Source organism: Pelodiscus sinensis, chromosome 32 (assembly GCF_049634645.1).
Source record: "Pelodiscus sinensis isolate JC-2024 chromosome 32, ASM4963464v1, whole genome shotgun sequence".
In the NCBI taxonomy this organism is placed as follows: Eukaryota; Metazoa; Chordata; order Testudines; family Trionychidae; genus Pelodiscus; species Pelodiscus sinensis.
In genome coordinates, this window is record NC_134742.1 from 3,221,190 (window position 1) to 3,248,625 (window position 27,436).

General features: G+C 47.3%; 2 protein-coding genes across 6 annotated transcripts in view; one reads left to right on the forward strand and one right to left on the reverse strand.

Moving 5' to 3' along the window:
* The window catches only part of LOC102447807 (C-type lectin domain family 2 member B-like), a 48,862-nt gene extending 30,779 nt beyond the window's left edge, over positions 1 to 18,083 (forward strand). For all 5 annotated transcript variants that reach the window (XM_075913775.1, XM_075913774.1, XM_075913772.1 and 2 more), the window contains 2 exons: positions 530 to 1,091; positions 12,222 to 18,083. The gene's annotated coding sequence lies outside the window, so the exon portion shown is untranslated. The remainder of the gene's footprint in view (positions 1 to 529; positions 1,092 to 12,221) is intronic.
* LOC112544683 (killer cell lectin-like receptor subfamily B member 1B allele A) lies at positions 944 to 26,994 on the reverse strand. Its single transcript, XM_075913755.1, has 6 exons — positions 26,760 to 26,994; positions 19,541 to 19,639; positions 18,919 to 19,086; positions 3,057 to 3,211; positions 2,508 to 2,620; positions 944 to 1,078 (listed from the first exon to the last, which is right to left on the reverse strand). The coding sequence occupies exons 1-6, from the start codon at positions 26,842 to 26,844 to the stop codon at positions 955 to 957; spliced, it is 744 nt and encodes a 247-aa protein (XP_075769870.1). The 5' UTR covers positions 26,845 to 26,994; the 3' UTR covers positions 944 to 954.
* Positions 26,995 to 27,436: the final 442 nt, after the last annotated feature.

Here is a 27,436-nt window from a genome sequence, read left to right on the forward strand (position 1 = left end):
GGATTGGGAGTGAAAAAAGAGATCCTGGATCTCTCATCTCAGGCTGTGTCCAGACTCAGGGGTTTTTTCGAAAAAAGTAGCCTTTTTTCGAAAAAACCTCACCTGCGTCCAGACTCAAGCCGCGTTCTTTCGAAATTAAATCGAAAGAACACGGCTTTTCTTTCGATGGCGGTAAACCTCATTTCACGAGGAAGAACGCCTTCTTTCGAAAGTTCCTCTTTCGAAAGAAGGCGTTCTTCAATGTAAATAGGGCTTCTTCGAAAGAGAGCATCCAGACTCACTGGATGCTTTCTTTCGAAAAAGCAACGTGCAGTCTAGACGCTCTCTTTCGAAAGAGGCTTGCAGTCTAGACATAGCCTCAGTGGCAAACTGGAACCAGGCCTGTGTGTGGCAGGGTCACAGCATGAGCAGCTAGAAAATGTCCGGGTTTAAGGTGATCAGTGCTTAGTTGGGCAGGAGAGTATTTTATTAGCTGAGAGAGAGCCCCAGAGTATGTGTGATGATTTCCTGTGGATCCATTTGTTTCCAGTGTTTCTACCATTGCCAGTACGTGAACCTCTCTGCTGGGCTAAATCCACTGACATTCGAGGGCACCAGGGACGTTCACTCTAAGCAGTGAGTTGGAGTGGAGCAGGGAGCTGAGGGGGTGCTCATACAGCGGGGGCAGGAGCAGTATGACTTTGGAAGGAGCATCTGGGTGACCAGTGGGAGTGTCCCGTGGGCCAGGGGTGAGAAACTGCAGGGGATGTTCAAGAGACTCGGGATTCAGGGTGAGTCTATTGCTACCCTGCAGCGTGACCGCTGGATCTGCATGGCCTGGGGGGAGTGTGACTGTGAGGGGCACCCTGCTCAGAGCTCTGCCTAAAGAGACAGTTTCCCAACCTACCACCCTGAGCCTGAATCCAGGCTGCTGCATGTTACAGAGAGAAAAATACGGCTCCTTGGTCCCAGTATTTATACCACGGCAGCTTCTTTCTGGCAGATCCAGTTGAACTCAGCACCACACGTCTCCGAATGAAGCCGGCTGCCTTTTATGCTCCCACAGCTGTTCCCGTCCACAGGGCCGGAGACGGGGAAACTGCAGAATGGAAGTGAGTCCGTGTCACTGGGGTACCCCGGGTTGGGTCTTTCCTCCCTTCTCTCTGCTGGGGAGCTTGGCTCTGCTGTTGCCCTTCATCTGTCACGTCCCTGTGGCACGTCAGTCAAACCGACAGCCCAGGAGGGAAGTGGGTTAGGGGGTCTCTGGCAAGGAGCAAACTAGACTGAATCCCCTGGGGTCAGTGGAGGCCCTGTGACTTGGGTAAGTGGTGGCTGCAGGGCTGGTCCAGATGAATGGTGAGGGCTGGATTCACTAAGGGACTTAAGAGCCTAATGGCCCCTAGACTGGGGTGGGGAACCTTATTTGGGTTGGGGGCTGCAGAGGGGCAGCTGGAGTCCCAGCACGGACTCCCCAATGCTGGCAGAGGCTCTAAGCCTCAGAGGCCAGATACAGGCCACTTGGGGCTTTAGATTCCCCACCCGTCTTAGACTCACATCCCCCTGGGACTCACCAAATCCCAGCTCAGCTGCCACCAAACCCTGGAGGTGCCAGAACTCGCTCAGTGTTCACAGGGCTGGTTTCCTGAGCACCTGTGTGGCTGCCTCTTGGCATGTGCTGCCACCTCCTCTGGGTTGCCAGCGGCCTAAGCTCCAGCATGATGCTGTTCCTCTGCCAAACTCACCTGTGAGCCCTGAGCCAGCTGGCCCGTGTGACAGCCAGTACCCCTAGCTCACCCCTTTCACAGGACTCTGCCTTGTGAGGTTGAATTGGAAACTCAGCATTTGCTGATCCTCAGTGCCCTGTTAAAATGTGTGGCAACACTGCATGCAGAGTTATGATGGGCAGTGGGTGAACTCCAGTGGTGGGGTGTGATCAGGCTGCTAGGCTGCTCTGGCTCCCACTGCTGTGGTAAGTGCAAGGGAAGGAGGGATGACCTTGGTTGCTCCGAGGCCCCCTAGAGCTGCCCAGCTTGTGTAATGGCAGGGATGGAGCAGAGGCAAGGCTTGAGGGAAGGGGTGGTGGGTGGCAGGGTGTGCATAGAGTAGAAGCAAGGCCTGTGGCAGAGGTGGGGGGCTGCCCCAGGCCCTGCATCCCCCTACAGATGGCCCTGGAGCCAGATCAGCACATCAGGCCTTGTCCACACCAGGAGGTGTTTCTGGTGCAGATAAGTGGAGACCTCCTAGTGCAGATACTGCTTTAGCCACATGTAAGAGCTTCTTCCACCCCTGCAGCTTATGCCAGTGCCCCTAAGGCTCATGAACTGCCCTTCTAGCAGCCCAGCTACATTGGTAGAGTGGCTGCAGTACTAGGGCTTGTGATGGTGCAGCAGAAACGCCCTGAACCAATGTCACTGCTGGTAACACATCTAGGTACAGGCCAGGCCTTAAATGTGTATTTAACAGCAGCATGTCAGACAGAGGAAGCCTTTCCCAAATATCTCAAACAGGAAATACAAGGCAGCACTCACCGCACTGGGTCTAATGGGGAACCGTCCACCCAGGTCCATTTCCCCTTAGGGGGTGTCACTTTAAGTCCAATCCAGACAGGGTTCGTATCTTGTGTAACGTTCTGTAAGGAGTCCTGTGAGGGGCAAGCAGAGGGGGAGGCGTGAATAGGCTGTGAACAGGCTAAAATTCCCTTAGATCTCCTGTATTTATTATCTGCTCTTGGCTCTGTCCAGGCTGACAGCAGGAGAACCCATCCACACCTGAGCTAATTCACTCTCACGCCTAAGTGTACAGGGTCCTAGCCCAGGGGCAGGGGAATATGGCTCTCTGTACATGCATGGAGACAGCTGGCAGTGTGGGGCGGGAAGCTGTGGGGTTCAGGTTCCAAGCTGTATGTTCATCAGCTAGGTGCCCAGCAGGGGAGAAACCCCTAGTGTGAAATTTGACTGGGGGGAAAAGGAGAAATAGGGGAGGAGAAAAGGGGGGTGGAGAGAGCAAGAGCCAGGTTGGATAAACCCTGCACACGTCTCTCTCTAGCTGGAATGTTACGGGTCTGTGTTGTGAGTTACCAGCATCTCCTGGCTCTGGAGCACGAGCAGTCGTGAGCTCTTCCCCAAGCAGTCGTCCTGGCTCCCAGCCCAGGTGTTAGGCCCTTTTGACAGCCAATAGCACTTGTCCCCACGCAGCAGCCAGTCCCTGGGGCAGAGTTTGCACCCGGCGCCCCCTGCAGGGAGAGTTGGGAACAGAGGTGTGGTCAGTTCTGAACAGTCAGGCTGTGTCTCTACTACATGGCTCCGTCGATGGAGCCATGTAGTATAGACGTAGCCTCAGGCTGATGCAGCTGGTTAAAAAAAGTTCAAATCCCTTTTGAATTAGGGCAACCAGATGTCCCGTTGTGGATGTGCAGCCCCTTTGCTAAGCCTGGTCCTGGTTGTCCCCTTTTGGCAAAATGGGCATGTGTCCTGTTTCCTCTTTCAAGCTGATCAGTCGGCAGCAGCAAACGAGACCAATACCCCCCTCCTTCAAAAAGGTGGGGTGATGAGGAATGTGTGGTGGCAAGGGGGTAGCGGTCATGCCAGGGAGTCAGAGGGCAGGGTCCATGTTCCCCACAGATTTCTTTGTTTCCCTGCAAAAAATGACTTTCTGACAGGGAAGCAATGGGAAGCTGCAAGAGCAGTCACTGGCCATGATCTAGCTGCTCAGATGCATCCCTTCAGGCCCTTGGGCAGCTGGCAGAGAGGTAAAAATCATCATGGGGCTAAGGACACTCCAGTCAGTGGTTCCTACCCACAGCCAGACTCATCTGCTAGCCCTGGCTGGGCTGGAGGCAGGAGAGGACAGGACTTCCTCTTCCCCTGCAAGGAATTACTGGGGCTGTGTCAAAGCCACTTCAAAAAAAAAACTCAGCAACCTCCCTCAGCTACAGGTTTTTTAGCATCCTCCCCTGCTTCCTGTCCTTCCATCGTGCCTCAGCTGTAGGAGGAGGGGTCACTGTAGGAAAAGCTGCTTCCCCATCCACCCAACCCACACTGCATTTGGGCCTCCCACATCCAGACACCCTTGCCAAGCCTCACCCGGTGCATCCAGAACCTGCTTAGTCCTCCATACCCAAACCCCAACCCACTGAACCTCAGCCCCTGCATCTGCAGTCCTCTGCTCCCAGATCCCCTGTCTCTAGCCCCTTGGCAGCAAAGCTGTCCCTCACTGAGCTCTCTGCACTCAAAACCTCACTCTGATTCCCTGACCCTTACATAACCCCCAGCCCTCACATCACCCCTCAGTCCACACTCCCCAAACGGCCGCTTCCTGCTGCTGGCCCCCCCCACTGCAGCCCAGCTGAGCAATGCGGCAGGAGGGGAAGCGGGCGGGGCGGTGATGTGCTCGGCCAGGGGCTGCGCCTCTGTTGGGCCATGGCGGGGGTGCAAGTGGCGACAAGCATCCATTTGGGGAGCGTGGACCCCAAACTGCTGCTTGCTCCCCTGCCGCAGCCCAGCTGAGCGGCACAGCACTCAGCCGAGTGCCACAGCGGAAGGAGAAGGGGGGCAGGGAGAGACGGAGCGGAGAGAGAGGCAGGAGGAGAAGAGAAAGGGAGAGTGAGAGGCAGGAGTTGGGAGAAGTGAACGAAAGAGAGGGGGAGAGAGAGGCAGGAGGTGGAAGAGAGCTGAGAGAGGGGGAGGCAGTAGGAGGAGGAGAGTGAGAATGAGCGAGAGACCGGAGGCTCAGGAGAGAAGACCAATGTGGAGGAGAGACCTGAAAATCCTGTCTTATAGAGGGTTAATTGGCTAGTTTGATAGATCAAGCCAAACTTCAGAGGTGTGTCAGAGGAACCCTGATTCCTTGCTCACTCAGCCTTGCCTGGACAGTAAGACAGACTTGAGCCACAATGGACTGGTAATTATGCACCATCTGCAGGCTCTGTCTTGCTCTCTCTGTCTCTTTCCTAAAACTATTCACTGTGACACAAAGATCTCTTCTTTGAGTGATATTAGCTAATTTAGAGGCTGCCATTGTATAGTTGGGATTATTTTTCCCAGTGTGCATTGCCTTATCACTGTTGAATTTCATCTGCCATTTTGTTGCCAAGTTACCCATTTGTGAGAGATCCTTGAGTAACTCATTATAGCAGAGGTGGGAAATCATTTTTGATGAGGGGCCATTCCAAGATTTTGGAAAGTGGTCAAGGGGCACACTTACCTGTTATCTGTAGAGGGGGTGCAGGGTCTAGGATGGAGGTTCGACACAGAAGAGTGCATGGGGAAAGCGACTGGGGTGCAGGAGATGGTGTGAGGTTTGAGAGGGAGTTTGGGGGAAGAAGGGTCTTGTGACATGGGTCAGGGGATGAGGCGCAGGATCTAGGAGGATGTTTGGGTGCAGAAGAGGAATTTGGCCTGGGCGAAGTGTGTAGGAGGGAATACAGAGTCTGGGAGAGGGGTTGCAGAGGATTCGGATGGTGACCTGGGAGAGGGAGTTGGGGTGCCAGAGGCAGGCTCTGGCTGGGAGGTGCTCACCCAAGCCCTGCAGCACCCACAAAGCAGACTGGGCTCCCTGCCTGCTGCAACCCCAGATCATTGAAAACTGCAGCTGCTCCCTCTACATGGCTTTCAGGTCTCCAAGCTGAGGCTTGCGCTGTCCCCATCCCACAAGCCAATCTCTCAGCTTCTATTGGCTGAGTGTTTCTGGCCACTAGGAACTGAAGATTGGGCTGGGGGTGGGGTGATCACACAAAGCTTCCCTCTCCCTGTGGAGAAGAGAGACTCGCAGACTGCGCTTTAAACTGCCGCAGCTGCATGCCTGAGGGTCCTGGCAGGGGGGTCCATGGGCTGGATCTGGATATTGGGCCATATTTTGCCCAGAGCTGCCTTACAGTCAGGTTTGGATTTAATTATCTTGAATTATTCTGTATCATCTGCAGACTTTGTCATGTCACTGTTCACCCCCTTTTCCCAAATCAGTATGTTCAACAGCACCTGTCCCAGTACAGAGCCTTGGGGGGATGCTACAGTTACTGCTCTCCACTGTGAAAACTGACCGTTTATTCTTACCCTTCGTTTCCTCTCTTGCAACCAGTTACTGACCCATGAAAGCCCTCCCCCACTTATCCCAGGGCTACTTAGCTACCTTAAGAACTTTTGGTGAGGGATCTTTTCAAGAGACATTCAGAAAATCTCAGTGTGCTCTAGCCACTGGATCCCCTCTTTCACACATTTGTTGACTCCCCTGAGGAATTCCCTTTACAAAAGCCGTGTTGACTCTTTCCCTACAAATCATGTTTCTCCATGTGTCTGATCATTCTGCTTGTGACCCTGCACACCATAGGCTTTAGAGTGATGCTATGCCACAGGGTGTATTTTATGGAAGATTGGCCATGTGAGATGTCATTGGAAAGGTTCTGATTTACTGAATACAAATATCCTATTTTAGGCATTTATCATAAGAACAGCCAGACTGGGTCAAACCAAAGGTCCGTCCATCCATCCCAGTGTCCTGTTGGCCCACAGTGACCAATACCAAGTGCCCCAGAGGGAGTGAACAGAACAGGGAATCATCAAGTGATCTCTCCCCTATTATCCATTTCCAATCTCTGACAAACAGAGGCTAGGCCAGGGGTGGGCAAAAGGGCCTCTATGGGCCAGATCTAACTGGCCAAGTGGGTTGATCTTGTGCACAGAGGCCCTACCGCTCCCCCGCCCTCAGGCCAATTGGGGCCTAGGGGCGGGGGAGTGCGCAGCACTGGACTCTAAGTGCAGCGCGGCCAAGGGCAGGGAATGAGAGACTTTGTGTGCTCCCCCCGCCCCCAATCCCTGATTGGCCTGGGGGGGGGGGGAGAGTGCATGAAGTCTCCTCCCACCCTGAAAGCAGTAGGCAGTGCTTCTTAGAGTCAGTCTGATTGACCTGGGGGAGGGTGTGCAAAGTCTGCTCTCACCACCAGGGGTGCAGGCACCCTAAAGGGAACTGCCAGCTGTTCAGAACAGCTGACAGTTCTCAGCAGGGTGGGGCAAAGACTTCATATGCTCACCCACCCCCAGACCAATCAGGGTCTGTGGAAGGGAAGCATGGAAGTGTCCTGGCACTGCCCCTTCCACTTGAGGCCCTGCCCCTTCCAAGGTAGCCCGAGATCACTTCAAAAATTTCAGACATGGCCCCTGGTAAAAAATCATTGCCCACCTCTGGGCTAGGGACACCATTCCTATCCATCCTGGCTAAGAGCCAATGATGCACCTAGCCTCCAAGAATATATCTAGTTCTTTTTGCATCCTGTTATAGTCCTAGTCCTCACAACATCCTCTGGCAAGGAGTTCCACAGGTTGATTGTACATTGTGTGAAGAAAACCTTTCTTTTGTTTGTTTTAAACCTGCTGCCTATTCATTTCATTTGGTGACCACTAGTTTTTATACTATGGGAACAAGTAACTAACTTTTCCTTATTCACTTTTTCCACACGTGTCATGATTTTATAGATCTCTATCATATCCCCCGCTAGTCTCCTCTTTTCTAAAATGAAAAGTCCCAGTGTTTGTAATCTCTCTTCATATGGGACCAATTCCAAATTCCTAATAATTTTAGTTGCCCTTTTTTTTAACCTTTTTTTTTTTTTTTGATGAGGTGACCACATCTGTATTCAGAATTCAAGATGTGGGCGTACCATGGTTTTACAGAGAAGCAATAAGATATCTGTCTTATTCTCCATCTGTTTTTAAATGATTCCTAACATTGTTTGCTTTTTTGATTGCCACTGCACACAGAGTGGATGTTTTCAGAGAACTATCCACAATGACTCCAAGATCTCTCTTTCTTGCATGGTTATAGCTAAATTAGTCCCCAGCATATTGTATGTATAGTTGAGACTATTTTTTCCAATGTGCATTACTTTACATTTGTCAACATTAAATTTCATTTGCCATTTTATTGCCCCATGACTTTGTTTGATGGGATCTTTTTGAAGCTCTTCACAGTGGGCTTTGGTCTTAACGATATAGAGCAGTTTGGTATCATCTGCAGATTTTGCCACCCATTTTCCCCTTTCTCTAGATAATTTATGAATAAGTTGAATAGGATTGATTCTTGGGGGATATCACTAGTTATCCCTCTCCAGTCTGAAAACTGACTATTTACTCCTACCCTTTGTTTCCTGTCTTTTAACCAGTTCTCAGTCCATGAAAGGACCTTTCTTTTTATCCCAGGACAGCTTACTTTACTTCAGAGCTTTTGGTGAGGGACTGTGTCAAAGGCTTTTAGGAAATCTATGTATACTATATCCACTGAATCCACCTTGTCCACACGTTTGTTAACCCCTTCAAAGAACTCTAGTAGATTACCATTTTTGGATTTGAAGTTATTAATATTAACACCAAAAGAGTGGGGTGGGGTTTTTTGTTTTGCTTCTCACTTGTGTGTGGGCCCCTGACCACAAAAAGGTTCCCCACCTCTGTTGTAGCATCTGTAGCATCCTCAGGAAGACTCTCCAGGTTGGAGACAAGCTTCTCTTAAGACCTATTTTTTTTCCTTATGGCCCATTTCCCTGAACAAGGCCCTTCCTCACTCACTATATAGACTAAAAACAACCTGTCTAGTAGGTGTTCCCCAGGTGTAATGACATCTATTATTTATAATTTCAGCTACTAAAATGCATACAAATAGGATAATTATACTCAACAATCAGAACTTTTCCGATACCATTTCCTATGACAGAGATGGGTTATAATTTTTGGTGGGGGTCCACTCTAAGATTTTAGAATGTGGTCAAGAGCTGCGCTTTTTTGTGGAAGTGGCATGGGATCTGGGTTGGAGGTTGGGTACAGAAGGGTGCACGGGGTAAGGGACTGGGGTGCAGGAGTTGGTATGGGGTCTGAAAGGGTGTTTGGGTGAAGGAGGGGGTTGTGGTCGAGTCAGTGGATCGGGGTGCAGGGTCAGGGAGGGTGTTTGGGTGCAGGAGAGGATTCTGGCCTGGGGCAGGTGTGTAGGAGGGGGCACAGGGCCTGGCAGAGAGTTGTGACCTGGGGTAGGGAGGTGCAGAAGGTGTGGATGGTGACCTGGGAGAGGGTGTTGGGGTGTAGGAGGGGCTGGAGTGCCAGAGACAGGCTCTGGCTGGGAGGTGCTTAATAAGCATCTCCTGGGCAGGAGCCCTGCAGCACCCCCAAGACAGGCTGGGCTCCCAGCCTCCTGCAGCCCCTGACCACTTGAAAATGTAGACTGGGGCTGGGATTCTCAGCTCTAGGAGGGGGAAAAGCCTTGTGCTGTCCCAGTCCCCCAGGCCAATCTCTCAGCTCCTCTTTTGACTGGTTGTTTTCAGCCAATAGGAGCTGAGAGATTGGTTGGGGTCAGTTCCTATTGGCCAATTGTTTCCAGCCAATAAGAGCTGAGGATTGGGCTGGGGGCAGGGAGTTCACACAAAGCCTCCTTTTCCCTCCAGAGCAGAGAGGCACATGGGGAAGTCCTATGTTTAAAACAGCAGCTTCTGTGTAGCTAAGGATCCCAGCAGGGGGGGTCTGCAGGCTGGATGCAGTGGCTTGGTGGGCTGGAACCAGCCCATGAGATGTATCTTGCCCTGTCCTATGACTTATCTTGCACAAAATGCATCATAACTATGTCATAATCCTACCACAATATCATCATGTAGAATAGGGGGTGCAGAGTATCACACTATTTGTGATAGAAATACTAGTGACTTTCCCCAGTACTGAAGTTTCAGAGGGGGAGGCGAGTTAGTTTGTAACAGGAAAAACTTAAAACACAAGAAATAGTTTAGTAGCATTTTAAAGACTTTCATTATTCTTTGAAGTGTTACTAAACTATTTGTTATTTTTAAGTGTTTCTCACCAGCCAGTAATTTCCAGGATCCTGTCTGGTGCCCATTGTAAAGACGAACATTACACGAGCTACCTGCCAGTCACCGGCGCCTCCTGGATTCTGAGGGGGTCTAACCTCTTCAAACTCTAGCCTGGGGGAATACTGTGTGTCCTTCTAAGACATCTCCCGCAATTCCAACAGGCCATGGGATTTCTCCTTAGTCATTTCCCTATCACATTATAGAAACATAGAACAATAGAGCTGGAAGAGACCTCAGAAGGTCATCAGCCCCTTGCTCTAGGCAGGACCAATTCCAACTAAATCAACCCGGCCAGGGCTTTGTCAAGCCGACACTTAAACACCTCTAGGGATGAAGACTCCACTACTTCCCTAGGTAACCCATTCCAGTGCTTCACCACTTTCCCACTGAAATAGCTTTTCCTAATATCCAACCTGGACCTCTCCCACCACAACTTGAGACCATTGCTCCTTGTTCTGCCATCTGCTCTACTGAGAACAGCCTTTCTCCATCCTCTTTGGAACCTCCCTTCAGGAAGTTGAAGGCTGCTATCAAATCCCCCCTCACTCTTCGCTTCTGCAGACTAAACAGACCCAACTCCCTCAGCCTCTCCTCATAGGTCATATGCTCCAGCCCCTAATAATTTTGGTTGCCCTTTGCTGGATCCTCTCCAGTGCGTCCACATCCTTTTTGTAATGGGAGGCCCAGAACTGGACACAATATTCCAGATGTGGATTCCCCAGAGCCGAATAAAGGGGAATAATGACATCTCTGGATCTGCTGGCAATGCTCCTCCTAATGCAACCTAATATGCCATTAGCCTTCTTGGCTACAAGGGCACACTGTTGACTCATATCCAGCTTCACATCCACTGTAACCCCCAGGTTCTTTTCTGCAGAACTACTACTTAGCTGGTTGGTCCCCAGCCTATAACAATGCTTGGGATTCTTCCGTCCCAAGTGCAGGACTCTGCACTTGTCCTTGTTGAACCTCATCAGATTTCTTGTGGCCCAATCCTACAATTTGTCTAAGTCACTCTGGACCCTATCTCTGCCCTCATTGTATGCCAGTGTTATTCGCTGCTGGACAGCTGTTGTGTTTCACCCCAGAGGTGGCTGCATTTCAGTGGTCGGGAAATGATCCCTGTGAGTACAATATAGTTTGTTAAACCCTTTGTGATCCTACCTTGATAGAAACTGCATTATTGCACTCATTAAAACTGCCTGTTCTCCAGCAATGGGGAATTACTCTGGCCACTAGGTGTCACTGCTGCTCCTCCCCACAAACAGCTGAGAATTATTTCTTTTACTTAAAGATTGCAAACTTTCTGGGGCAGGCACTGTCAATGATGTGAGAGTGAAATAATCAGTGGTACAGAATGGTGTAGCCACAGCATTTACCTTTCACCCACCAATTGAGACCGACAGAAATTAAAACTGACTGGCTGTGTCTAGAATGGCAAGTTTTTCTGCAAAAGCAGCTGCTTTTGCAGAAAAACTTGCCAGCTGTCTACACTGGCCGCTTAATTTTGTGCAAAAGCACTAACTTTCTACTGTCTGAAATCAGTGCTTCTTGCACAAATACTGCTCCCGTTCGGGCAAAAGCCCTTTTCCGGAAATGCTTTTGTGCAAAAGGGCCAGTGTAGACAGCTGAAAATTGTTTTGCGCAAAAAAGCCCCAATGGCGAAAATGTCGATCGGGGCTTTATTGTGCAAAACCGTGTCTAGATTGGCACGGACGCTTTTTCGCAAAAAGTACTTTTGTGGAAAAGCGTCCGTGCCAATCTAGACACTCTTTGCTGCAAATGCTTTTAACAGAAAAACTTTTCCGTTAAAAGCATTTGCGGAAAATCATGCCAGTCTAGACGTAGCCACTGAGTGGCTTGGGGTGGATAGTACTGTAGCCAGACAGACTGCCCCCCCCCCATCTCATCCATCTTATTTGCCTCTCTGGAGCATACAGGGCAGAGAAGGAGCAGTAAAATCAGCATAGTCTATGCTGGCTCATCTGATCCTGAGAAGCTGAAAACATAGATATGAGGAGAGAGCGATTAAGGCAATAAGCTGGCCTTGAGGCTGCGAGAACTGCCACCGGCTGGCACCTATGTTGATTCGAACACACACACAGTCCCTGGGAGAGGAATTTCCCACTGAGAAAAGAATCCCCAGTAATTCCAATTTAGTTATCTCTCTTACAAGTGTAAATTAAGTTCACAACTCCCTTGTAAGAACTGGTCTCACAAAAGACAGACCAGCCCCATTTGGCATGACAGACAAGAAAGAGAAATACGTGACCCCATGAGTATAAAAGATAGGTCCAGCACACACTCACTTGTAGAGGGTAGAATGACACTCCCTGCTGGTCGGGTTAAGTGTTTGACCTCCCGAGGTTCTATGGGGATGCCCACCTCGTATTTTCGTCTTTCCTAGGAATTGAGGGACCGGCCCTGGCCTGACTTGCTGGAGTCGAGAGGCACAGAAGGGGGTAAAAATTGTACCTGGATGTGGTCCTCTGTCTTAAGTGTACACATAGAAAGAGTAAGCTGTTACATGGTACCATTATTTCTATTTTTCTATCTTTATCTTCTTTGTAACCATTTTTAAGATCTATATTTTGCTAGTAGTTAAGAAATAGAGCAATAGCCATTGTAACCATATGATTTATAAGCTTCTTTAATAAATCTGTAACTGTTTAAGTTTTAACCTGACTCCTTCAGTTGCTGTAATAGAACCAAGCACAATTTTAAAAGAACTTCAGCCTGTCATTAAGGGACAGATATAGGGAGCCCTGACCGTCGGCTGACAGAATTGGCGTAGTCGGCAGGATTGTGCTACTGGTTCACATACAGCAACATGAAGCCTGTCATGATAGACATGGATTTTAGCGGTATAGAGAAAGGGTTTGCCCAGGAAGGTTGGGGCAACCCAAAATGGGATAGAAAAATGTTAGAAAAGGATTGGGGAAATCCTGAGGAGTTGTGGGTGCAGTAAGTATAGAACTGCCTGCAAACTAAAGAATGGGACAAAGCCTGAGTCTGTGGAAAGGAGCCACTTTCCATTTAGCAAGGAAAACAGGATCAGGCCCAGACAAGCAGGCAGAAATGGAAAACAGGATCAGGCCCAGACAAGCAGGCAGGTAACAGATAAGATTGAAAGCCTTGTGGTAGAACTGAGAAAAAGGCAGTAAGTACTGAAAATCTAAATCCTTAAACATACTTAGAAGAGTAATATCTGAAACAAGGCCAGTTTTTATTTTAGAGATAAGAAAGTGTTTTAAGAAAAGAGAAATACAGAGAATTTAAACTCTGCAGAGAATGGAGAGAAATTGAGCAGTTGTGCAAATGCTAAAATGGTGTAGATAGAAAATTGTGGTTTCTTTACAGTCATTCTGAAGGAAAAATGGGCCCTTTTTCCAAAGGAATGTCTGTAAATAACCCAGGCAAATTTGACTCAAATGTGTACATTTGATTAGAGAGACTGCTAAAAGAACTCTAAAGGGAGGGGGTTCTATTGGAACTGAACTACCCCATTGAATAAAAAGGGAATGTAATTGTTGTATAGCTATGTAGAAATAGTGTAAGAAAGGTTCAGAGAGAATGTATGTGTATCTGTGTGTAGATATATATATATATATATATATATATATATATATATATAGTGTAAATAAATGAAGTTTTAAGGTCCAGTAATCTTGTTTGTTTGTAGGTTTAAAACAAATTGGTTTGGTTTACTTTCAGTAAGACCATTTCAGTCCAAGTTGTTTAATGAAGGTACAGGAAAACTGTAAGCATAAAGAAAGAGTTACACTCTATGCAAAGTTTAATGTGGCTAAGTAGTGTTGTAAACAAAGATTGCACATTTTCCTGTAACATGCCATGTACACTGTAGAATGAGTAAAAAAACTGCAAACAGATTAAATGCTGTGAAAGCTCTAAGAGCCACAACAGGTTGTGATTTCCTTTGTCGTGCAAATGCCCTAGCTGGCAGCACAAAGAAGCTTTGCAGGTAATAGCTAAGTATTATCAGCAAACTAACTGAGATCAGAAAGTTCAAATTGTAGTCCTCCAAAAAGAAAGAAAAAGGAGGTACTGGTATTGCTATTTTAGGCCCAATAAGAGGTTGGGTATACTAGAAAAGTTTAAATGTAAGCAGTCTTTTAAGAAGGCAGAGAGAAGACTGAGAAATTGGCATTTGTAAAAGATGTTACCCCTTTTGAACAAAATCTTGCAAAGGTTCGGGCATAGCCCTTGGTCTGATCAAGTGTTAATTGCTTGTCCATACAATTTCAGACCTAGAAGACAAATTGGCTAACTAACTGTGGATATGTAAACCCTTGGCTCCAATGGAGAGGGAAACAGCTGCAGCTTGTCTTCTATGGAAAACCTGTAATGAGGTGTTCTTCAAAATTGACTGAATAAGAATGCAAACATGAAACTGGAAAAATGTAAAAGCCTCTGCTGCAGAAGTGGAGAGGTAGAAATGCATGTCCCTCAGTACCCAGATGAGCTAGATTCCCTTAAGGATGGGTGCTGAGAGTTAAAGAAACTCTCAGATTTATTTTTTTTTCTTCCCTCAGGAATATGCTTAAGAAAAGGACCAGGAGGTATGAGGCTTAGTGAACAAGCTCACCCTCCTTACCAAATTAATAATAGACAAACATGTGTCATTGGAAAAAGTCATTTAGCAGGAATTAGGATGGACCATAAGAAGGGGAAGGCAAAAAGTTTGGAGCCCTATGGGCATAGTTGAAGGAATAAGGAAAATAGAGCAGACATTGGAAAGTTACTAGGAATGAGACATTTTCTTTGAAAGGACAAAGTAAGTGATTTGAGGGTATGTGACGATAAAAGGTGGACTCTGTGGGAGAGTGAAAAGAATTAAGTGATGGTTGTAATATGTGAAGGGAAATCTTGTTTTAAAAATGACACCTTGTTTCTTTGCAGCCTCTTAACAATGTGCAAACCATCTATGCAAAGAAACAATCAAATGTAAACATTTTGTCTATGGACACCTTTGTTAAATCTGCAAAGGAAAATTAGGGATTCTACTGAAACTTAATTGGTTAACTGCATAAAGAATGAGCTCTATATATTGTAACTCTGTTTTTGTGGGTTTCAAATGAACTAGTTTTATTTTGTTTTGGATAATGTCCGCTTGCTTAAAATTGCAAATAGATAAGGCACAAATTGGTTAGTGCTTCTGTTGGGCATTCAATTCTTTAAGGACATTTAACTTTCTAGAAACCAAATTATTAGTTTAGAAACTCAAGCTTTGAAACTTAACTGTCTCTTTCAAGGCTGAGTTGATGACACTTTTGGCTTGCTTTTAAATTCAACATTATATGTGAATACAGGCTGCCTGGCTATTTCAAAGGAAAGTGGACAGGGAAGACTGTTGCTGTTCCAGCAGACACATCCACTGTACTCCTGACCACAAACATAGAAGGAACAGCTCAGCTTGCAGAGCTGGCAGCAATCAAACTAGCTTGTGAGGCAGGGGCCAGTACCATCTACACTAACTCCTATGCCCGTGGTCCCCAACCTGGTGCCCGCGGGCGCCATGGCGCCCGCCGGGCTCTTTACATGCGCCCGCGGAGCCGTGGTCCCGGAGCCGTGGTCCCCAACCCGGGTGCCCCGGCCCCGGCCCCGGCCCCGGCCCCGGCCTTGGCCCCGCCCCCGGGGGCACTGCGCATGCCCTTGCCGGCTCCTGCACCGGCCTTAGCCCTGCCCCCGGGCGCGCGGCGCTTACGGGGGAGCGCCGGCCCCGGGCGCGCGGTGCTTACGGGGGGGGCGCCAGCCCCGGGCGCGTGGCTATGGGGGGGGCCCCGCCCCCAGGCATGCGGCTGGGGGGGGCCGCCCCCGGGCGGGCAAGTGTCCCCGCCCCCTGGTGCCCGGCGGGCGAACGGCCACGCCCCCTGGCGCCCGACAATCTGAAAAGGTTGGGGACCACTGTGCTGTGCTGTGCTGTATGGGCTGGAGCCACCCAGTGGATAACTAATTGGAAGAATAATAACTGCGAAATAGGAAAGCCTGTTTGGAGATTGGAATATTGGAAATGGATCTACTAGCATGCAACCCAACATGCCTTAAGCATAAGTCATGTGTCCAAAAGAAACAATACTCTAGCTGCACAGCTAAATAACCTAGCAGATGCAGCAGTACAAATATTTGCTGCCCAGGTGGATTGGGAACGCCTGTACATTTGGCTACATGAAACCTTGGGACACACAGAAAGTGATGAGCTGGTGCAGCAGGCACATGCCAGGGGGTGGCCTATCACCCACAAACAAGCCAAAGATCTGGTACAAGCTTGCACCCTATGTGCTGAACTCAAGGAAACATATAACAGAAGGGCAATGGTTTGCCAGACTAAGAGATGGAAAAGCACTATGGGCAACCTGGCAAGTAGATTATATTGGTACACTATCCACCAGTAAGCAAGGGTGGAAGTATGTTTTAACTGGAGTGGAAATTGTTTCAGGAATTGGTTTTGCTTACTCAACCCCAGTGGCAACAGGGTTGTTTACAGTCATGGGACTAAACCGCTTAATAGCCCTTGTCCCAACACCCCAGTTTGGGGACACAAACCCATTTACTGCACTCCTACAAGTCTGGACCACTGCAGACGCTGGGCTAACACCAATAACCATTACTGAGGCTTGGATTGTATCCAAGACCGGCGAACCTTATGTTTTATCACAGGAAACTGAGGCAATAGCCCTGAACAGTGCTCCAGTGGGATGGATCCCTCCCAATGCTGGTGTGGATCCGGGAAACCACCATGAACTTTTGTATATATATATATATATATATATATATATATATATATATACCGCTTGCTGTTGTAGCGCTTGCAACCACTGTTGTTAGTTACAGACTATTGAAATGAGACATGGCACTCCAACTCGCCATGGTCTTCTTCCTCATCCCAACTGCTACTGCTGTACCAGAACACCTTACTTGACTCCTCCACTGGACTGGGAATCGAGTTTGTCCCTCTCAGCCCAAATGACTGGTGAAACAAGAGTGACATCTTCAGATGGGGACCGGTATGGTTCGATGACAGCAACTACCGCAGCCCTCAAAAATAACTTTGGGGGGAGGCAAGGGAAATGGCAATGAACGGTATGAGATAAGACATGCTGTAACTAAGAATGTAAACAACTCATGGCTAAATTGGTTAGCCCACCAGCTAGAACTTTCCTTAACTCCTTTCCTACACTCTATTATGACCACTGTTTTAATTGTTTTGATTGTTGTACTCCTTTTCTGCATAACCCTATGTATTGTGCAATGCCTAGTTAATGTAGCTATCTCTTGTGTGCACATTCGATACACAGCACCAGGAAAGGTCCCTAGTCAATTCCTAGATCCTAAACCCTCTAATCAGGCCATTGGGTACTTTTTAAATTCCTCCAAGGTGGGCAAGAGGTGCTGGCAAGCCACCATCTTGCATTCCTGGGACGTGGTGTGTCGTATCAGGGGGTGGAATGTGGCCAGACAGACTGCCCCCCCCATCTCATCCATCTTATTTGCCTTCCTGAAGCATACAGGGCAGAGAAGGAGCAGTAAAATCAGCATAGTCTATGCTGGCTCATCTGATCCTGAGAAGCTGAAAACATAGATATGAGGAGAGAGCGATTAAGGCAATAAGCTGGCCTTGAGGCTGCGAGAACTGCCACCAGCTGGCACCTATGTTGATTTGAACACACACACAGTCCCTGGGAGAGCAATTTCCCACTGAGAAAAGAATCCCCAGTAATTCCAATTTAGTTATCTCTCTTACAAGTGTAAATTAAGTTCACAACTCCCTTGTAAGAACTGGTCTCACAAAAGACAGACCAGCCCCATTTGGCATGACAGACAAGAAAGAGAAATACGTGACCCAATGGGTATATAAGATGGGCCCAGCACACACTCACTTGGAGTGTCATTCTACCCTCTACCTGCTGGTCGGGTTAGGTGTTTGACCTCCCGAGGTTCTATGGGGACGCCCACCTCGTATTTTCGTCTTTCCTAGGAATTGAGTGACTGGCTCTGGCCTGACATGCTGGAGTCGAGAGGCACAGAAGGGGGTAAAAATTGTACCTGGATGTGGTCCTCTGTCTTAAGTGTACACATAGAAAGAGTAAGCTGTTACTTGGTACCATTATTTCTATTTTTCTATCTTTATCTTCTTTGTAACCATTTTTAAGATCTATATTTTGCTAGTAGTTAAGAAATAGAGCAATAGCCATTGTAACCATATGATTTATAAGCTTCTTTAATAAACCTGTAACTGTTTAAGTTTTAACCTGACTCCTTCAGTTGCTGTAATAGAACCAAGCACAATTTTAAAAGAACTTCAGCCTGTCATTAAGGGACAGATATAGGGAGCCCTGACCATCGGCTGACAAGTACATCACTGCTACTGCACCAAGAGTAATATAGTGTATTATAGTCTTCACATCAACTTACAAAAATCACTCTGCTGTCTGATCATTGTTTTCCTGCTGCAGTTATGAGGGGAGCTGACTAGCAAAAAGACAAATTGCCTTTTTTTCCAAAAAGAAATTCTTCACAGAACACATTTTGCATTGGAACGTTTCCAGGTTTTGTTGGAATAACCTTCTGTCTCCTGAACACTTTGACTTACAAATGGAAGTTTACTCCTATCATGACCCCCCCTTCATAGTGTCACATTAGCATCATGTACATCTGTCATGCTTTTATTACATGTCCTGTGAATTTTGCTGTTTTTTTTAAGCCCCTGGAGCCAGAGGATTAGGTGAGACTCTCAGTTTCACAAAGGAAAGCTCCTAGCCGCATCATTATAGAGAAAAACTTGACTGCAGGACCCAAGTGGCTCACTAGACAGCAAATATAAACAACCCAAACTGTATAATATTCCTAAAATAAACCAATTTCAGGCTTTTTAGGGCCTCACTCATGGTTTGTGAATGCTTGGGGAATCACAGAACTGGAGTAATGTAGATAGAGGGGGGGCCTGGCTAAATGAGAATTTGGTCCATTGTATTTCAGGCTCAGGGTCTCTTTCCTATGGTGGCTGGTTTCAGTCACAGCGACAGTGCTGCAAAATCTTTAAGGGAGAGTGACTCACGGCTCTGGGGCAGTAGGAGTGCAGTTACCTGCCAAGCTGACATGTTGGGGGTCACATAGAATGGATTTCAATTGAGACCGGAAATCCTCCAGGCTGGAGCTGCCTTCAGTACAATTGACGATTCCAGTCTCATTCTTATCAGATGTATTCGGAGCTCCTCTGCATTGTCTTTCACCAGAGACACGCAACTGGGAAACTTCAAAAGAGCAACACTGTCAAGGAGAATCATCTCTGTTGCAGCTATTTAGGGACTATTGTGTGAGCTGGGGGAGGGGTGTAAAATCATCTCACAGTGCAACATCCAGCCACTGCTGGATTAACACGGGGACCTTAGGGACTACGGCCCAAGGCCTTGGGCTAAAGCAGTGGTCCCCAACCATTTAAGGCTGCAAGGCGCCAGGGGGTGTGGCTGTTCATCCGCTGGGCGCCAGGGGACAGGGGGTGGGCCCCCCCGGGGTGGGCCCCCCCCTTCCCGGGTCCCTCTCCCCTCCCCTCCCCCCAAGCGCCTGCTTGCCCGGGGCTGGCGCCCCCCCCCTCCAAGCGCCGCGCACCCGGGGCCGGGGCCGGTGCTCCCCACATGCGCCGCGTGCCCAGAGTGCGGGTGGCCAATCCGCGGCACTCCCGGGGCTGGCGCTCACCCTGCCACTTACCCCAAACTCCCAGCGCTATCACAGCTACTGTCAGGACGATGTTCCCAGCCCATCCGGTCCCTACAGCGATGCGATGCCACCGGGGACATGGAGGGGAACCTGTAAGAGACATTGGTTGGAGAAACTCCACCAGCCTCCTGTGATCTGCACTGGCACTTCACTGTAACTGTCTGATTCAGGATTGTGAAATATCACATCCGCTCCCCTCCCCTAAGTGCAGCAAGTTACAGCACTGCAATGAGGCTGAAGCCCTGCTGAGCCCTGGGCAAGGTGGGAGTGCGGCTGTCCCTGGAAGGGGTGTGGCCAAGAGCAGAAGGGCAGGGCTGGGGCAGTCAGCCCTTAGCACTTCCCCCAGCCCGGCAGAGCACTGCTGTGGTGATCCCAAAGCAATTCACAGGGCCTGAGTCTCTGGCCACTGCCACAGTAGCAATGGGGGCACTTGGGAGCTCTGGGCCCCTTTGAATTTCTGGGCCCCATGGCAATTGCTCCCTTTGTCCCAAACCCCATGGGGGGGGCCTGCGGTGCTGTTAAGCGCCAGTGTGCAGCAGGCTACAGAACTGGGAGCGCTCAGAGTGGTTCACACAGGGTGCTGGGAGAGCTCTCTGCCTGCACTGGTGCCAGGGCCGTGGCAATGCCTTACACTGCTAAGTGTCCACAGAGCCCCGGTGTGAGAATTAGCAATGATGCTTGTTCTTCCCCAGTGCTCACTGCAGCATCCTGGGATGCCCACACCTCTGCACTAGGGGCAGTGTTAACAAGGGCAGCTTCTGTCACCCATTCTCCCAGAAGCACTTTTACACCTTTTTCTCTACTGTCCCCTATGAATGGATAGAACTCATCCTGTACAGCTGCTACTCTGCCCTGCTTCACATCCCTTCCTTTGGCCTCTATGTAACGTGGCGCTCCTGATTAACGCCTAGCATGGCTTCCAGCAGGCAAGGGGCTGACACACAGGGAGACAAAAGGGACAGACGGGAATCTTCTGTACTTTTTGTAAACTAAACAGAAACATCTTTACACCTAACTCAACCTATATTTTAAAATTATGTGCTCTAGAGTAAAGGCTAGAAACTAGTTTTTGTTACAAATGAAGCCTGAGACACTCTTGAAACCACTCACAGAGTTTCTAATTACGACAAGAGACTTAAATTTCTTCCTGTTGTAACAAATGTTAATTCTGAGTCAATTAAAAAATTGCATTCTTCTGTTCATAAAAGTGGATCTTTGAGTGTGGATTGTCACAGACACCTCATTCGAATCACTACTGTGAACTCTACAGAACTAATTATGCTGGGATTACACGTGGACACAAATAGTGGAAATAGTTTTTGAAAAGTGAAAATTTCATAGTAAATGATGGTAATTAATTAATAGTGGGGGTTGTGTTATCTGTCTTTGTTTTTAAATGGCTTGTTTATTGTATTTGACCTTAAATTTCTCAGGAAAATTATCTGGTCGTTTTAGACTATCATGAACTAATTCAGGCTGAAAGGAGAGGGGGTTTTTTAAACAAGGAAGTGAGAAAGTCAAGTTATCCTTATTTTGGAACTTAACTTCTAATTTATATTTAATATTGTGGCTTCAGAATTTTAACATCAGTTTATGTGACATGTTAATTTTAATTTCAGCTTTAGGCCCTGAATCTGTAAAGCCATGGTCACCAACCCATCAATCACGATTGACTGGTTGATCGGGAGGACTTGACCAGTCAATCATGAGGCATTCGGGCCTCCCCCCCAATTCTTCCCACCCCCAAGAAACCCCACTATCTATCTCCAGTGACAGTGGAGTTAGTGCCAGCTTCCCGCGTGGTGGACGGAAGTCCAGCAGCTGCGCGCCACTTACAGGATTTCCGGAAGTGCGCTAGCTGCTCCCCTCCCCAGGTCTGTGGCATACCGGGAACTTGTTGTGCAGGGGGAGGAGGGAGGAGTCCCCAGAGGATGTGGGCACCATGGCTTCCCTCCTCTGCAGGGGAGAGAGGAGTCGTTCTGAGAGGAGGCACACCCAGGGCTTCCCTCCTATGTGGGGGTGACCATGCTGAGGATTCCCTGTCCCCTGCCCTAACCAACACCCTGTCCCCTGTTCCCACTGGCACTCTGTCCCCTGCTCCTACTGGCATCCTGTCCCTTGTCACACAACCCTGTCCCCTGCCCCAGGACCCACAGGCACTCTGTCCCCACTCCAGCACAATGTTCCCTGCCCCCACTGGCACCCTGTTCCCTGCCCCAGCACCCACTATCACCCTTCCCCAGTACCATGTCACCTGCTCCCACATTAGTGAGGCTCTGGGGAGTTTGGGAGGAGATTTTTGTTTTGCATCTCACTTGTGTGGCCCCAACTGACTTTTCTGTGGGTCAGTGACTCCTGACTCAAAAAAAAGTTTCCCACCTTTCTCATAAATAAAAACAATGCTGAAACTTTTTGTGTTTGACATTTTTTATTTAAAAATAAAGTCTGGCCAACAAACCTCCAATTTGGGCCAAGCCCCCATCTGGCTGCAGCATCATAACACTCCTGCAGCATCATAACACTCTCTGAGCCAGCATCCCCTCCTCCACCTCCTCCTGTATCCAAATTCCCTCCCAGAGCTTGCACCTCTCACCCCTTATTCCCACCCCAGAGCCCACACATCCTGTCTCAACCCAGTAAGGGTATGGCTAAACTGCAGGGCTGCTTCTAGACTGGCATGATTTTCCGGAAATGCTTTTAACAGAAAAGTTTTCCGTTAAAAGCATTTTTGGAACAGAGCATCTAGATTGGCATGGATGCTTTTCCGCAAAAGCACTTTTTGTGGAAAAGAGTCCATGCCAATCTAGACGCGTTTTTCCACAAAAAAGCCCCGATGGCCATTTTCGCGATCGGGGCTTTTTTGAGCAAAACAAATCTGAGCTGTCTACACTGGCCCTTTTGCGCAAAAGCTTTGCACAAAAGTGACTTTTGCCTGAACGGGAGTAGAATAGTATTGACGCAAGAAGCACTGATTTCTTACAGGAGGAAGTCAGTGCTTTTGCGGAAATTCAAGTGGCCAGTGTGGACAGCTGGCAAGTTTTTCCGGAAAAGCAGCTTATTTTCCAGAAAAACTGGCCAGTCTAGACACAGCCCAGGAGTTTTTCCGGGATTCCAGAGGTATCCCACATCCAGGGACAAGTTTGTTCTTCTGCTTTTTTTAGCGGAAGAGCAAACATGCTCTTTTGGTGACCCCTGTATTCCTTGTTCCACGAGGAATAAGGGGGATTCCAAAAGAAGGGATTTTTCTGATATTTGGCCCAATCTGCACAGGCTATGTGTTGGAAAAATCTCTTCCTACAGAAGAATTTAAAAAAAAGCGGCAGTGTATCTGTACCCTGAGAGTGTATAAGAGCTGGGGATAGCAAGTGATGGAGAGGAGGAGAACAGAGGGTGCAGGGCTTCAAGGAAGGGGTGGGGCCTTAGGGGAAGGATGGGGCTGTAGATCTTGGCTTGTTCTGACAATTCAAAAGTGATCTTGAGTGTAAAAAGGTTGGAGACCATTGTTGCAAATATTTGAGCTCAGGTATAATGTGAAACCGGTGAGTGTCTGCTGCAGTGGGGAGTTTCGTTTGAGTGAAGCTAAACATGGACCTAAGTGTCTGCAGATTCAGGCCTTGGGAGGACCCACAGCACAAAGTTCTGCACCCTGGCCGCAAGTATTCGGAGGAGCAGGCCCTTTCTTGTAGGACTGGAAATACCAAGGCGACAAGTTTAAACTCAAGACTGGATGTTTTCTCAAGATCTGCTCTAGGAATTGTTTTGGGAAATTCTACTCAGCATGTCAGACTAGATGATCACAACGGTCCCTTCTGGCCTGGGACTCTGAATAAAGGCCCCAGTCCTGCAGTTGGATCTGCATGGGTCGGCCCCTGTGCCCAGTCACTTCAATTGGATTCTGTGCAGGTGTGAATGAAGGTCCATCCATAAGGAATCAGGTCAGATCACAGGACTGGGGTCTAAATTTCCATTCCTTAACACAGTGCCAGTCTTCAACATAACAAAATTATGTAACTCTGGCTCAGTAAACCATGTACAGTCAAATTCAGCTCTTAGGCTAGGTCTAGACTGCAAAGATAAATCAGAAAAAGAATTGCAATTTGTGGTACACAAATTGTGCATCTTTTTCTGATTTTCTGTCGAAAGAGGCTTTTTTGAAAATTTGGCATGTCCACATTGTCCCAAATTTCTGAGAAAGTGCGCTTTCAACACATCGTTTCTTCCTCCTAAAACAAGTTTTACAGGGAGGGTGAAAGATCATGTCTGCTTTTTAAAAAAATTTCCCAAAAAGTTGTGCTTGGTCACAGCATTGCTTTTCTGGGATATCAGCGATGTCCTGGAAATGCACTGCAGTCTAGACATACCCATAGATACAGAGCTGTGGGTTTGGAGCAACTTTACAGACCCCTAAGGCGTCACTCTGGATTTACACTGATGTAACAAGCAGAATCTAACTCCTGACACATTTTTCAAGAGTAGATCAGATCCTGTCTGAAAACAATTTCTAACACAGAGAGATACAATTATATGCCTGCTCACAACAAGAATTAAATTTAACTAGACAGCCATATACTACACTAGGATTGTTGTGATATTAACAGATACCACAGCAAGCTCTGTTGGAAAACATCAACCATTAACAAAATTCTGTCAGGCACTTCAGTAAGAAACCCCTTCAGAAGCTGTACAATAATTCAGTTATGTTCACAAGATGTACGTGTATATCAAGAATTTTTATAGCTATATTTAAAGAAGGACAATTTATGAGCTAAAGGAAGCAAAAATAATGGGCAGTATAAATATAATTGACGGAAATGACATATAATATGTTTAACTTATAAACTATCACATTTAATAAACAGCCTGATTAAATTTCTGTGTTATTAAAGTGAGATTTTTAGAAACACCTAAGCCACTAAGGCACTTCTGAAAATTTTATTTTCATGTAAATCTGTAGCCTTATGTACTTACGAAAATGTGCTCTAAAATAACTATTTAATATTTAAATTATTTTTCCCCACTCTCCAAAATACCATGATTTTAAACTCATTTAACAATTTTTCAGGGAAATCACAAATTGTTTATTTGCTTTAAGTTGAATTGTAACATGTTGATGACGTTGCACCCCATATTCTTCTTGGAAATATGCTTAGGAACAGGAATATTTCTAATTCAGATATGCTTTATGGAAAATACTGCGTGTAGCAGATCATTTTGAAAGTTTTTAACTGCTGACTGTGTTTATTCTATTTGTGAGCATGAATCACTCCTGTATTTGAGGTCAGAAATATGAAGCATAAATTTGTTTGAGACAATGAGTTGCAAATAGTCTTGTGTCTCTGAACCTCAACTATGGTTGGTTGCTAGAAACCATTTTCGATGTGGTTCTTTCCCACTCAGGGTGAGAAAAGTTTGAACCGAACACTAAGGATTCCCACATGGGGCAAAATCTATATGAAAGCATGAAACCAAACAATAGGAGCTGCTGCAAGATGCCAGGGCATCCCAGTTGCCACCCATGATGGCTCCTGGGAACATCTAAAACTGAAGAGGGGGAAGGATAAAACCCAAGCTGGGAGGCTGTCTAGCTTCTGAGAGAAGATGATTAGAACTAATGTTCGGGTCAGAATTTGCATATAATAAGTTTCTTAGTACATTAACCATAGCTACCATGTTATACTTAATAAATAAAATCACATTTGTTTATTAATAAATAAATGTTCTGGGGGTGGAGGGAGGACAGCAGCGGTGCCTCTCTCTCTTTCATTGATAAAGGGGGAGAACAACTTACAAGTTTATTCCATATAAACTTTATGCAGCATGAGACAGATTTATCTGGGGCTCTGCACCTGCTTGTTTTGTCAAGTCCCATCACCTGAGCCTTCCCAGGGCTGAGTGGATCTCAGTGTTTGTGTTGCTCTGCTGTGGGCTGTGACCCCCCAAATCTGTGCCTTTGCTAGGAGAAGCCGGAGGGCAGGTAGGGTGCCCCAGGGGGCAGGTAGGCAGGCCTAGTGGTAATTTCAGCACATCCAACTGAGAATCTCAAGAGGATCTCTGTATCTGAACCCATCACAATATTGTGTTTTATATTTTTAATATTCCTAAAACACCGATAACTCTTGAATGTCTCCATTTTGGCCACTGTCTTCTGACTTTCCATGCTTCATTTGAGCTACCCTGCAATCATTTCTCTGTCCTGGATCAGAAACAAAACACAATATCTCTGTCCTTGCAAAGCTTTCTTCTTTTGTGTCCACTTCAGCACCCAGTAGAAAAATCCCCTTCATTGCCTCTGTCATTCCCACTCATCCACCACCACCCCCTTTTGTTCCTCTTCTCTGATTCCATTTTCTACATTCCTCTGATACTGGGCTTCTCTCTCCCTCCTTATATCTCTACTGATGTTAGTAGACCCTCCTACTCGCCCCCATCATCTAGACCAAATGGCATCCAAGATGAGGAGCAACTTCAGTGCTCCCTCCCGCTCCCATTTCTTAAACCTTTGTGTATCTTAATATTTCACTGCATTGGTAGCCATTTCCCCCTGAGCCTGGTACCCCTTAAACTCAGTACCCCAGGTGATTGCAAGGGTCACTTGCCCCTAAATCTAGCCTTGCCCACAGTACCCACTATCTGCCACATTCTTCATGATCCTCTGCACATCACTGGCTCCCCCCTGCCTACTCTCAGATTCCACCTCTTTTCACAGAGGTAGGTGGATTTTAACCCGCTCTCTGATATAACAAATTCTATTCTGTGAGCAACCCACATTTCTTGTGGTCAGTCATTCTATCTCACACTCGCCCAATGCACTGCTCTCTGCCCACAACTCTAACCTTCCTACATACTGATACCTCAGTAGTTTGCTGGTATGTCCTGAAAATGTGAAATCAGTAGGAATGGTACCATATAAAGTCCAGATATCGCCTTGCACTTGTATTTGGAGGCTTAGATCGTCAGCAGCTAGGCAGTTTTCTGTAATATGGTGCACTAAAAGTAAAGGGCACTCTATTACCTTAATAAAAATCAGTTGCCAAATGCTGATAGTGGTAAAGGCTTTCCCATTAGCTAAATCCTACCATACATAATGCACAGATCTACTCCTTGGCCCTAGACAAAGTGTCTCTAAACTACCTGTGCTACAAGTTAAAAAAAACAAGCTTTAGAATGGACTGCCCATATTAGTGCAAAAATAAGAAACTAAATCACTTACTGAGGTTCCGAGATTGTTTTGGTGGCCTCGAAGAGGAACTGGCTCCAGGAATGTTTAAATCAGCATAAACTATTTTTCCAGCCATGGCAAGGAGAGAGGAAGATGTGAGCGTACAGCTGTACCTAAGAGCAGCCTCATGTGGACGTCTGTCCTCTGGTGAGCAGTAGCATATTTCTGTTCTTTTCTATGCCAGATCTTATGACATGCTCCTCACCATAATGTCTGAGAGACTTGTGTTAATGCCTCAGGCAATGGGACTAACATCGGTCACGTGTGTGTGTGTTCTCTCCTCACCTCCCCCCCAGAGGCAGAAATGTGCAACAGAATGTCTTGGTTTGGTAGTGTGTGGGGGTTTTTGTTGGTTTTTTTTTCATATAAATATACCTGTTGCTATGTGGCTAGAGATAGCAAGACAGCAAGGCCAAAGAAACGTGTCCTGCACTTGGAGCGGAAGATGGGGATGTATGTGATAATTCTTTGTTCTTTGGGAAGTTAATTCCAGGGAACATTCTGTCTCCTGCTGCTGCTGAGTGTTCCATTGTACCAGAGAAATGCATTTCACAACCACAGTCTTCAACCTAGAGCTTTAGGTGGCGATCCCTAGGCCATTGAGTGTATTGAAGACAAGGACAGTGGCTACATCTACATTACGATATAAGATTGAATTGTATGTCCCC

Coding starts and splice junctions, on each gene's coding strand:
- LOC112544683 (XM_075913755.1), bottom strand. CDS start 26,844: ATGGCTGGAAAAATAGTTTATGCTGATTTAAACATTCCTGGAGCCAGT. Junction 19,087..19,540: donor GATAGCGCTGGGAGTTTGGG/GTAAGTGGCAGG, acceptor GCTCTTTTGAAG/TTTCCCAGTTGCGTGTCTCT. Junction 3,212..18,918: donor CCAACATGTCAGCTTGGCAG/GTAACTGCACTC, acceptor CTCTCCCTGCAG/GGGGCGCCGGGTGCAAACTC.